The following is a 13,764-nucleotide window of genomic DNA, read 5'->3' as shown; positions in this document are numbered from 1 at the left end:
TACATTAAAAAAGTCTAACTTGTAATTTAAACACAATAATATCATGTTTCTATAAACGTAATTAAATCATGAAGGATCTGTATGAAATCCAACAACTTGTTCTTGTTGAGATGACCTGATACAATCTAGTAAGAGTGGTTAGTTGCTGAACTCATGAAATTCACAAGATCGCACGAGATGTCAAACTGCAGGAAAATCACTGGAGTTATAAGAGGCAGACAACTACACACACACACCACGTGTATGCTATTGCTATTTATTGTGGTTTAACCTGTCAAGGACAAAAACGTACAAAAAAATTCTGCATCAAGCCTTGAAATCATAGCTTTCCTACTTTTGTTAAGTCTGGATTGTTGGCATTGTGGTTAGTGCTGTTGCTTCACAGTAAAAAGATCCTTGGTTCAAATCCACAGTCTGGCTAGTTTGCACTGGTTTCTCTCTGGGTATTCTGGTTTCTTCCCACAGTTAAAAGTCATGCAGTTGTTAGAGTTAGGTTAATTGGTGATTCTAAATTACCTGTCAATGTAAGTGCAAATGGTTGTTTGTGATAGACTTATGAGTTGTCCAGGGTGTACCCTGCCTATCACTTCAGGGTTATTTTCCAGCCCTCCTGCAACCAGGATAAAGATAGGAGGATGGTAGTTGTTGTACATCCATTCAATTTTTATGGTAACCAGGATCTAGACTTTGTTGAACATTATATAATATGAAGAGAACATGTAGTATTTAAGTGACCAAGTAGTATTGGGGTAAAAGTTATTGAATAGTGTTGAAATAAAATGACAAAATTGTGAAGGATTAAAATATTCCAAGAGCTCAACGTACTTCATCTAAACATGTTTCAATCGCGTTTTATGAACACAAAATGCACAGGTTTATTGAATATGAAAAAGTTGTGTTGATTGAACTCAATTGTTTAAGTTTCTGCCAAAGCAAAACATTTGTGTGCAACCGATGTCCACTATTGAATCAAGTAAATCCAACATGGCCTTTTTTTCAGTGTATACTCTGGAATACCTGATTCTAATCTAATCTAATCTGATGGACTGGAAATTATAGTCAATGCAGGGGTGCAGTTCAAATGGGCTGCACATATTTTATCTTTATATGATTACAGTGACATCTGTAGCTTTTATCGTAATAATAAAAACAAGTAGTCAACAAACACATTTTAAAACTGAGATTGCATTTTAATGATTTCAGAAGTTCTATATGTCACAGCTAGGATTAGAAACTTGTATTGTATATGTGGTTGAGAACTGTTAAAGGAGGAAACCAAGATCCAAAACTCCCCAGAGGAAATGGAAGTGGTGCTGATTCCACCACCACAAATACACCCGGAGCTGCTCCAAACATGGTGCCTCACATCAAAGACAGCCTTGTATCTCAGTGGATCAACCAAGGACTTTACAGTGGCTTGCCTCAGGTCTGCACACGGGGGGACTCACATCTCCAGCTGTGGCAGTGCTGGGCATCCTCAGTCCCATTTCACTCAACAAATCAAGTTAGTTGCTGATGTTTTACCAGGAGATCTCCCAGCTTGATTAAAAATGCCTGTATATTTTGAATAATTTACTTCATAAATAGATAATATAAACTCATTATAAGGGTTTATCAATATTCTAGTGATGAGCTGAGAGAAAAGGGAGGTGTAATTTGTATCATTATTTCGGCTGGTATTTTGGGTTTTCCCCAAGCAGTGATTTTCTTCTTATTTTTCATACATAACGAGGTGGTGCCTTCATGACAATCCCTTCTACACAGTAAATACAAAAGTATGAAATGTTCCACAAGCATCTGTTTGGTGAGCCATAAACATTCTAAAATAAAGCTGGGAAATGTAAAAAATAAATAAATTAACATTTCAAAATGATTTTACTCAGGACTTCATATGTGGATAACATTTAGTAAAATTTCTATTTGGATTATCCAAACAATAACTTTGTAACAGATGACAGGTGGTGTACAGATAACAAGGCTGGACTGGTAATCTGGCATACCGGGCACTTGCCTGGTGGGCCGAAGCACTTTTGAGCCATTTGAAAGGCCGTTGCCACCCATACAAGCACCAACAGCAGGCCTATCATTCATTTTCATTACCAACACTGTATTGGCCTTCAGTGTGTACTCAGTGTACTACAGTTTAGTGTGGAAGAAGTGGTGAAAAGGTGGAGACAAAAAGCTGAAAGGGAAACAATTAGGAAGGGAGAGAGTCAAGTCAAATAAATAGCTATTTTGACCATGAGCTACTTGTAATAGTTAAAGGTAGGCTTTTAAATATCACAAGCTGCACTGCAGTGAAACTTTTTTAATTTAAAGGGTTTTAGTGGGCGACAGATAATAGATACAGACATGAATACTGTAAACTCAAGCTCTTTTAATTTCTGGAAAAAAATGCATTTTAATTGCATTTCAATAAAACAGTAGAAAAACAACAAAAACATATCCCTGGCCAAAATTGGACAGCCAGTGCTACTTTAAGTACTTGAAGTACATTTTCAGAATGTTGTCTTTAAATAATAATAATACAACTAATAAAAATATTCAACATAAAGTGCAGTTTTTCCTCTTAATAAATGGTCGTTTGACAAGTTTCACCTTTAAACTGTGAGTAACCTTAGCCCAAATTATTTTGTACATAACATAAAATGTACATGTTTTGTACATAAAACAGTTTGATCATTGATCATTAGATGGCACCATAGGCTTCAAGTACTTCCTTTCTGCACAATTTGCACAAAACCAAGCTTTTATCAAGGCTTTCATCGGGTAGTATAATGAAATGAAATGAAATTTGTCACCCATCAGTGCTAGCATTGCGCTTTCTTCCGATTCTTCCATTTTTGTAGCTGCTGAGCTCTGACGTGTGCAGTCGGTGTTCCAGGAAATCGTGCATTGGCAAATGCTCTCCTTTGCTTGGAATGCAAACGGTGATTAAATTGGTTATGTTTTGAACACTTTTTTTTTTTTGCAAATGAATACGTTAAATTCCCACCCATAATATATATATATATATATATATATATATATATATATATATATATATATATATATATATATGTAGAAATATATATTAGAATGTCCTCATTTCGGTTAATTAGTTCCGAGTCGAGTTTTTATGAGTTTCCAGAAGTTGAGAAAACTAACTTAGACAGATTTAAATAAAAGGTTAGTCAAATGGTACTGAAAGTGTGATGTGAAATTTATTTGCTGATCATATGATTACTTTGAAATACAAAATACAGAACTTCCACACAATCTGAAAATGCAAAAATGCAATTCACTACACAGCATAAATGTCAACTTAATATATCTACCAATGGATGGCAGCTAATATAAAAACATAACCTGAGCAGCAGCGTAATAACTGAGGTAACTACTTTCTTCATTTCCTGTAAACAGTACAAACTTTTTCCTTTGTAATATTGCTGCACTTTACGTCGCTGAGACATTGGCCAGAACATAAAGTAAAAGCCTGTAAAATGAGTATTACGAGTAACTGTGACACATGATGAAATCCGTTTTCACAAACATCTCTATTATCTCTATTAGCATGGTTCATGTGTTTCACCCAAATGAACATCTATTCACAAGTGTGACTCCAAAAGAAGCTCTCTTTCATCTGAAGAGTGATGCTTACCTTTGAAAATGGCTGTTGGCGTGAAAGAGAAATAAATTATGTTTTACAATGTTGATCTGGAGTCAAGCTAAAACCTCACACAAAACAAAGGGCCAATGAAATTTCAAATATCACTTTCAACAGCATTTAATTAAAAAACAATGTAAATTTACTTTTTGTCCTCTTCTGGTCTGCTTTATTTTTGTTGGCTGTTCATAATTCATAACAGTGAGTTTATAATGAGTCATAATTATAACAAATAAGAGCCTACCTCATTGTACAGACAACTGCTGCACTATGAGATGCTTTTTTAAAAGTCTTGTAACATTTACACAGTTCAAAGCAGAGAAAACTGAACTGCCCGTGATGAGTGAAGAAACGAGGTGCTCTTTGGTTTATGAATGAAATCTGAAGAAAGCCCCTTCAAGTATAATTCCAAAAGCTTTTATGCCATGGCTAGTTTGAGAGAATGTATTAAAAACAACACTAGTGCCTGTGTCCTTCATCGGTGAGTAACACATCAAGTTAATTTACTACAGTTTCTTAAAGCCAGCATGGGACTGGAGAGAAACATTTCTTCAAAGGGGAACAAGTGAAATGTAATTCAAGAGCAGAAGGGTGCAGACTGCCAAACTTAATGACACAAATAATGACACATGGCTAAATAATCAAAGCAAAAAAAAGCACTGAAAAACAACATGGTCTTTCTCTGCTTCTTGGCCCTGGTCATATTTGTGTTTTCAGACTGGCTTATAGCCTTTACAGTAACACAGAGATATCTCATGAAAAATGTAACCAACCTGTAAACAGCCCTCTTGTCAGATTCAAGCTGGGCCTGGGGGTCAAGGGTCACACTGACAGAGCTATTTCCTGCTGCGGAGGCTGCTGGGATGTGGACCTGTGGGGTCTTGGTGTTCTGTTGAGTCGTGCCCGTCATCTGGTGATATTTAAAAAAAATCACAAAATGACTTAATGATATATTTATGTTCTTTTTTTCCTTACATTAGCAATCATGACTTTGAAATATTCCTTTTGTTTTAGTATCATCTGTGATGTTGCATATATACAGTGATTTAGGATGTTAATACGCTCACAGTAACACTCCTAACACGGCAGTGCTAAGATTCAATCGTTATCAGTATTGTAAAGCATGCTGACATGCTCATATTTAGTAATTACCACTAATTAAGTACTTTCAAAATCTTACATTTTCTCAAGTTATAGCAATTAGAACATTTTCAGAAAACTTGACCTCTGACCTCTAACCTTGAGGTCTAGGTCACTGAGATTTGAACTTGTCTGTTTTTAGTATGTGCCCCTTTGGTATCAATTTGGAAATCCTAGGTTATCGCACTCATAAACTTGGGTGTCCATGTTGCCTGCCAACCTACCCACCTGGCAGGGTGATGACAACCACTCAGCTATATATAAAAGTCATTTTTAAAAGTAATTCTTGTAATTGCTTTTCTAAGCAAGTAAGGCTACAACATGCATTGAATTCTGTCAGACGGCAAATGAGGATGTTGCTGGCATGAATCATTATGGCTTGACGGGTCAGTGGCCTGATGATGCTGTTAAGCAAATGAATTGTGAGTGAATGAGTGAGTTAGGACAGGTTGAGTAATTGAACAAGACACTTACAGATCGTATAGACTGCTGTTAAATGATATATATCCAGTTTGGAACAAGAAACTGAACAGTGAATTAGTCAGAATATAGAAAAGGAGGACAAAAAATTCCCACTGCCTCTGTCAGTAAATGTTTAAACTTTATATATGTCTTATAAGATGGACATGTCTCATAGGATGTTTTTACTTCTTTTCATGGTATTTGTGTTGTGGGCGAGAATGGGGGCTAACATGTTTTACAAACATGGCCAATCATCATCTTCATCGTCCTCTTACTTCATTCCACTTTTCTCTCTCATTCGGTTTTTATGAGGATATGAGTCTAAAAAACCCCATCCCCCTTCTGTTTTTTTTTTCAGCAGGGTGGGGTGGAAGGAAGCTTCAAGTCTTAATCCCAGCACCAAATGGGAAATAAATTAGGTTCTTCACACTTAACTAGCTCTAATTTGCATTTGCCGAGCACACAGGCTGCAGCTCGGGAGCTCTCCCCTGGCACTAATCCTCTGGCGAAAGCAGACAGAGGTGCTATGAACGACAAGCAGGGTTAGATGGTCAGATGAACCCACTCTATTCCATCATCACAGGATGTCTGTGGCGCTGAACAAAATATTCTCTATTATAATATTTCTGTACTATTATGTAATATTCTTAGGCTTACTGTGTTTCTGGTGATCACTCGGTATAAGCTGTATTTTTACACAGATATCACTGTATCTGTAAGTTATTATTTAAAGCTCATGTTCAGCTAGGGATTCTCTTTAAGTGTTTTATCATCTTTTGTGACAGCATCTTTTTTCATGTTCACCCTTAGTAATTCTCATAAGCTTAAGAAAAAGTTACAAACAGATGTGATTTTACATATTAGATTTAGAGGTTTGTTCACTACAAATAGATACACATTTGTTTTACATCTATGAATGGTGGTGTACTGTAGTTCACAAAAAGGATCACCCATCCAAAATTCTATACAAGGCTATTTAGAACATATCCTTCATATGTAAAATGGACTTAAACACAAGGCAGCAGAAATACTCAGTACATTCACAGATGCAGCGAAATTTGTTGATTGAATACATGGAACAGTAAGTGATGGCTTTTATTTTGTTTTACTGGCAACAGTTAACACAGCACAAGGTGTTGGGATGTGCTGGAACAAGCCTGCTCCGCACTAGTTGCACTTTATATGTTTTAGGCTCTATGCTAACACCTGGAGGCCAGATAGTGTGTGTGGCCTTAGTAGGTTGGAATTGATCGAGCTGACAGGTGAGTAGACAGGACCAAAGGCAGGTCGTGATATCATTGAGTATATGGTTTAGATCAGCAGTTCCCAATTCTCAGGCTACGGACTGTTACCGGTCCGTGCGTCGTTTGGTGCTGGCCGCGAGAGTTAAGGCTCGCGTGTGAAATTTACGGTTTTCAGGGTTTTTATCGTTAACTTGGTTTCCCTGGGTGTTTTCCCATGTTGTACTTGTGTGTCTTATTTTGAAAGAAATATTTACGCATTACCATAGTGACCAGAGAGCATTAAGGGGCAGAGAGGAGGATGTTACTCTCAATGTTGTCATTTTAGGAGGAGGTTGCTAATAAAGTTACACAATCACACGGTCAATTCGCGTTTATTATTATATTTACAAAATACCACAGTTTTTGTCCTGGTCGTATCATTTTATTTTGTTGTATTTATCCGCAACACCTTAAAGGCCGGTCTGTGAAAATATTGTCTGACATTAAACCGGTCCATGGTGCAAAAAATGTTGGGGAACGCTCATGTCATAGTATATGAAATGACTTGTAATTTAACAAAACCTTTTTTGTCATTTTCATTTAGTTAATTTCTGAGTTCTCACAAAAATCAAAACAAATTTAAAACCACAGCTCCTGCTGAAAAGAATAACCTAATGCATGCTGAGAAAAGATAGCTGGATAATAAACAAGGGCATAAACCCACTGTCAACAAAACCCCAAATGTTAAACGTTACTTTTATTTTTTTTGTTTTACTCCAGAGGTTGTTTAGAATGACACCAATTATGAATCATGAGAGGCTGCTCTTAAATGTGTACTACAAATCATCTTAAAATTTCAACTATTAAAGAGTACAAGTTTTAGTTTGGGGAAAAACCCGAAATTATTATTTATCAAATCTTTAACCTTCAATCCTTCTCATCAGATCCTGATTTATACTTGTAAGGTGCTCTATTCTCATTGTAAGTAAGAGCTCAGATAACACAGAAAACCTCCATAAGCTTAGCTGTGTGTTCACATTAGACACAATAATCCAGGGGTTATTGTACAGAGGTTTGTACCATATGAAAAGTCTTTAAGTTGGTGCGCTAACCTGTTGGCTCTCCTGGTACGATGGTGGAGGAGCGCTCTGGGTGGCCATCATTGTCACTGCAGATGCTGGGGACACATGTTGCATCATGGGATAGTTTCACATTGAGACTGGGAAAGAAACAGACAAGAAAGAAAAAAAAAACATAAATCCAGTGCAAGGAAGCAGTGATTGTAAATTCCATGACAGCAGCCACCACCAGGTGCTGCTATGATTAAATCATACGAGACGGGTTTCTCAAACACATCGTCTCACACTTCTATCCCTTCTGCACTTACTAATTTATTTCTTTGCTATATCTCCCTTCAGTCTACTTCTGCATGTGTTGCATAGAGCTCACAGAACAGTCAGTATTATCACTGAGTGCTCTAACAATGCTGCCAAGCAAAAAGAAAACAACATGATTAAGTGTGCGCAGCCCTTTTAAAGAAACACTTTACATAGCAGCAGGTTCATGAGGATACCACAAACAAAGCCCACTACTTGTTTACCATTTACAGAGAGCTATGCTCGTTTGCTAATTACAGATGGCTTTACATGCATTGTGGCGGAGTCACCTTGGTCGTCTCTATGTTTTGGCTGCTGATGTTGTTGCTGTGCTGTAACCAAGCCAATCAAGAGGGCTAATTAGGGCTCTTGTTGGTAGGCTAATTGCTATTGGCCAAGACCCCACAGGGCTGAGGGCCGTACCCTGTGGAACTCTGTTGTAACCATTGCCCCCACACCCACTGAAGGAAGCTAATTGGTTTGCAGAGATGCACATACACACACACACAGCACAGCTGGATCTCTTTCCTTAGGTTACATTTAACCTATGTATATACTGCATGAAAATGCCTTGTTAATGTGACATGATGGCAGAAAAGGTGTTTTAGATAAATGTGTGGTTAAACTTTATTAAACTTTTTGTGAGATTTCAACTTTTAAAAAAGGCAAGCTCTTTAAGCTCTGATCTCATATATCATGTGAGATCAGACACGTGAGGTTTCAATCTGTCACTTTAAACAATCAGTTTGCTGGGTACCCTGGGCTGGCAGAGTTATTTGAAAAATGCCCTCTAATGCCACATAAAGCCTTGTGTGGTTGTGAAAGACAAGCAGCAATTACAATGGACTGGTGCACTTGGACTGAATGGTATTGACCTGGAGGAAAAGCATTTGATTACCAGCTAGTGAAACGAAACTGGAACATCTGAGCAAAATCTCTGTACCGCTTGCAACATCCACTCAGAAGATACCGCCTCAGGAAAGTGGAGCAAAATCCACCAGACTGTTAAAGCCAAGGATTTGGAGTATTTGACTGTGAAGTTATAGACTATAATAATCATATAACACTGTTTACATGATAGTATAAACGAGGATCTTAGATAGACTACAAAAGAAAAACTGCAAAAATATGTAATAAATAAGTATATGAGACACAACAAGTTGGACTATTACAGAAACATTAATGAGATTATGTTTAAGTATTATGCGGCATTCCTCCTTCCAGCACTATAAAACCTCCTCCTATGGCCTCCTGTGTGTTGAGCTGAGTGAACAAAAAGGCTCCTTTTGGGTAGACTTCAGTATATTCAGGTGAAAGACGGGAAGCAGCAAGAGCAACTTTTTTCTCCTCTCTACTCTGGGATATTACATGACAGAAACTTCACTGCCAGTCAGCTCATCACCCACTGAGACTCAGACCCTGACATTGTCTCTGAATGGAAAAGTCAGAGAAAAGACAACCAGAGTAGACCTTTCTCTGTTTGAGTGGCACCCCTATCCACCACCGCTGCCAGCATTTTGATTTCAAATGGTGATTTGGTTTCTAATTTGGGGTTTTAGCTGCAAATCTGCATGTTTTATTGTGTCATTCTGTTTCAGTGTGTATGTATTCAGTGCACCCATATATAAGCAGGACTGTTTGCTCTGCGTGTGCTCACACTTGTTTGTGTGCCATGCGCATGTCTCAGTGAGTTGCGTTGTGTACCGATTGTGTCTTCTGGTTTCTGTTCTCATTCCAACTGGTATCAGCTGAAAGGCATCTTCTCTGTTATCAGTCCTCATTTTAATTGCAAATGAAGCGAGCGTGTTAGTGATTAAATGGAAAATTGCACATTAATTGATGAGACTGAAGATAAAGCAATTCCAATTACCACACAGTATTTTACGCAGCCTCTCAAGTTTTGCCATCCCTCAAAGGAACAAGCCACCAAATGGTAAATTTGAGCAGGCAATGGTGCATCCATAAATACACACACACTGAAACATAACTTGTGCACAAACACATGCTATACCAAGGCTGCTGAGGCGTGAATGTACATACAAGAACAGACAAGAACACTGGGGGAAAAAAACCCAGAAAAACACCAACAAGATATTTAATTTCAACCCAGCAAAAAAAATTCTCTCATGAATTTGGAAGTACAATTTTTGAAGACAATAAGCATCTGGCACCCACCCTTTCCAAAGTCACCAAAGGTGTGTGGTTACACAATAAGTTGTGAAATTAATTTCAGGGATAAATGACATGTTTGTTCCTCAACAAGGCCCTTTCAATTATTGCGAAGTTCGTAATGCATATCAATTGAAAAGTGCCTGTAGTCACAATCAAAATTCAAGAGCAAGCATAAAATAAAAAATGAGAAGTAGGCATAAAATTATTTCAACAAACATCAAAGGGTTTTCTGAATTTGGATTGGAGGCAGACGTTCTCTTTCATCGGATTGTGTGCAATAAGGAACATTTCTATTCAGCATTCAATTTTCCAACAATTCTCAGGCACAGAATGGGCCTGTGCTCTATTGATGCAAGGTTAGGCTGCAGTGTAGCTGCGGTTTCACCCTGTTTACCTCCGGCATTGAATAAAAATTCATATCTAGTCACACATGATGTGATCACTGCCTGTGGACTTCACAGTTCAGCTATGTCTGAAGTGTTTTTTCTCTGCTTTGGTTTAAAGGTGAATTTCTTACAAAGTGTCCAGCTTCTATTATACATGGGACGAGAGTGCTTCGTGCCACTGACTACGGTGATAAAAAGAAACTTTGCGATTTAAACACACAAAGCAGCACCCTGGAGAACACTTCTTGCATGCCAAACTGTGACCTGGTAGGGGGCTTACACTGGTTCATTAATAAAAACAGGCCTGTTGTAGACAGAGATGCGGTATTCTCTCATGTTGACTTATCAACACTTCACAGCAAAGAAGTGAACAGAGGTGACGGTGTTGACAGTCACACAAACTGTGGAGAACAGGTAATGTGAGCCCTCACATGTAAAACTGAAAATAACCATGTTGCTGAATTGGTGGTTTGATGTGAGGCTGTGATGTTCAGATTTTTATAGCACTCTTGAACTCAATCTCCAACCAGATTAAAGCTGAATGTTAACATTACCATGCATTAGCATGCTGTATATGCATACATATATGCATATACAGATATACATATATAATGTAAAAAAGTGACCAAGTTAAATATGTTTTGTTAGCATGTTTGCTCCATAATATTATCCGTTATCATCTTACGGCATAATCTTACATTACCAAGTTAACCGTGACACTTTCTATCACTTGACGCTGTACACATGTAGACTCCACAATATTAACCATTACCATCCACTTTCTTCCACTTATCTGGAGCCACTTTCTCTAGCTTATCCGGGGGAACACTGAGGTATTCCCAGACCAGCCAAGAGATATAATCTCTCTCTACTCTGAGCCCGTCCCAGAAGTCAATGTGTTTAGTGTTTCCTTCAAAAGTTAAGACTGTTGTGGCCAATTACCAAACTAAGGAAAGATGAGTTAAGTGGCCAACTCACTTATAAAAGTCATTACAATTAATCTTGAGGATAATGTGAATGTTTGTTTGAAATGCCATGAAATTCCTCTATCAAAATCTATATTACCCTGTGTGAAAAAGTGTCTCACCTCAGTCTGGAAAGGCCATCTCTAAAGCTGTGGGACTTCAGTGAACTACAGCGAGACCCATTTTTTTTCACATATGGCAAAAACATGGAACAGTGGTGAACCTTCCCAGGAGAGGCCAGCCAACCAAATGTACCCCAAGAGTGCAGTAACAACTTGTCCAAGAGGTCACACAAGACCCCAGAACAACATCCAAAGAACTGCAGGCCTCACTTGCCTCAGTTAAATTCAGTGTTCATGACTCCACCATAGGGAAGAGACTGGGCAAAAAAGGCCTGCATAGCAGAGTTCAAAGACGCAAGACAATGCATCTCGAAGGCTTGTCTCAGTTTTGCCAGAAAACATCTTGATGATCCCCAAGACTTTTGGGAAAATACTCTGTGGACTTACAAGACAAAGGTTGAACTTTTTGGAAGGTGTGTGCCCATTTACATCTGGCTAACATCAGAGAAACATTTCAGAGAAAGGACCATCATACAAATAGTAAAATATGGTGGTGTTAATCTGATGTTGATCTGGGGCTGTTTTGTTGCCTCAGGACCTGGAAGACTCGCTGTGGTAAATGGAACCATGAATTCTCCTGAACCTCCTGAAGGAGAATGTCCGACATCTATTTGTAACCTAAAGCTGAAGCACACTTGGGCTCTGCAGCAGGACAATGATCCAAAACACACCAGCCACTACACCACTGAATAGCTTAAGAAAAATAAAATGAAGACTTTTAAGTGGTCTAGTCCAAGTCTTGACCTGGATCTGATTGAGATGCTGTGGCATGACCTTAAAAAGGTGGTTCATGCTCAAAAACCTTCCAATGTGGCTGAATTACAAAATTCTGCAAAGATGAGTTGTCCAAAATTCTCCACAGCCCTGTGAAAGACTGCCAGATATCACAAATGCTTGATTGCAGGCAATCACTTTTTTACACAGGGGCAGTAGGCTGGGATTGTTTTCCCCTTAATTAAAAACAACTTCTTTTAGAAACTACATTTTGTGTTTACTTGTCTTATCTTTGTCTAATATTTACATTTGTTTGATGACCTGAAACATTTAAGTGTATCCAAAAGAAATAGGAAATCCGGAAGGGGGCAAGCACTTTTTCACATGACTGTACATATTTGTTCACTTATATGATCAGCATTGATTAACCAATGAACCAAACAAAAATCCTAATGTTTTCAACAGACTAGTAGAGGCCTATCAGATACACATATGAGTCTTATTTGCTTTCATTATCAACAGAAATAATGAAATAATCTCACAATGGCAGGATGCAATTGGAAGAGAAATTAGCCCAGTCCCCATGATGCCACTTTCTTAAAAACCCGAAATAACAAAATCACTAAAGCTTGACTGACTTAAATGATCCAGTACAATTGGACCTGCTTCTCAGTCTCCAGCAACTTTTCAGACATAATATCTTGAGCATATTAATGAAAATAGGGACAGTGTGCCACAGTTTTACACCAGAGGAAAGCTTCTAAGCCACTTACCCATAGATTGCAACACTTTAACATAGTCTGATAGCTGAACTGGTACTGTATGTACATGCATCAAAGAGGCAGCCCTTCCATGCATATCCTGTCATAAAAATCTCATTTAATCTGTCCTGGGTTTGTTGGTGAAAAGGTTGACCTGCAAAAGCAATGAATAACATTTGGAAGTGGGTATGTCACCTTGGTCAGATATTATGCATCTTGATGCCCTGCAAGAGAGGGAGATGAATAAATAAATAAGATGTTTTTGAATACGAGTAGGATCTAATCATTGCCTTATTGTCAGACCTGATTTACAATGCAAACACCAGGAGGCAAGGCCTTGATGGCGTTGAGTAAAACGATGGAGGGAAGGGTGGAATGGTAATGAGATTTGGGGCCAGGGATGGGGGATGCTATGTACACATTTGTAGTTGGACTCGATGCAGAAAATCACAAAACACACAGATCCAAGTGCAAATACACCGCATGCAAGCAGGAATGGGTACGCATGCAAACACAGGCATGTATATTAATGCACAAATTCCAACACTAAACACAGAGATCTCAAAGCTTCAACCAGAGTCATCCTGAGGGCAATATTACAATCACTGTCTCCCGGCATACCACCATACAAGCACGCATACATCTGTATACACACACACACACTCACACTCAAAGGCTTGAGTGGATACACGGCCTGAGGCAAAAAGAGTCTAACCAGTGGTCTTAGGGCTACAAATCCCCCCTAGGCTAAAGTGAACTCCATGCATACTGCAGTCAGGAACCCGGTCCATGCTCCC

General features: G+C 38.4%; 1 protein-coding gene across 3 annotated transcripts in view; it reads right to left on the bottom strand.

Annotated features, from left to right (window-relative positions):
- Positions 1-13,764, bottom strand: part of pknox2 (pbx/knotted 1 homeobox 2) — a 97,600-nt gene that overhangs the window by 30,381 nt on the left and 53,455 nt on the right. Inside the window, exons 2-5 of one of the 3 annotated variants that reach the window (XM_025910910.1) lie at positions 13,163-13,191; positions 7,584-7,690; positions 4,420-4,556; positions 3,641-3,652 (exon numbers count right to left, since the gene is read on the bottom strand). In XM_025910910.1, the coding sequence (XP_025766695.1) occupies positions 3,641-3,652; positions 4,420-4,556; positions 7,584-7,670 (236 nt within the window). In that variant the 5' untranslated portion in view covers positions 7,671-7,690; positions 13,163-13,191. The remainder of the gene's footprint in view (positions 1-3,640; positions 3,653-4,419; positions 4,557-7,583; positions 7,691-13,162; positions 13,192-13,764) is intronic. The other 2 variants (XM_005454560.4, XM_003449813.5) reach the window with 2 other exon arrangements.

This window comes from Oreochromis niloticus, linkage group LG10 (assembly GCF_001858045.2).
Source record: "Oreochromis niloticus isolate F11D_XX linkage group LG10, O_niloticus_UMD_NMBU, whole genome shotgun sequence".
In the NCBI taxonomy this organism is placed as follows: Eukaryota; Metazoa; Chordata; class Actinopteri; order Cichliformes; family Cichlidae; genus Oreochromis; species Oreochromis niloticus.
Note: the sequence above shows the minus strand (reverse complement) of the source record. Positions and strands in the feature narration are given on the sequence as shown.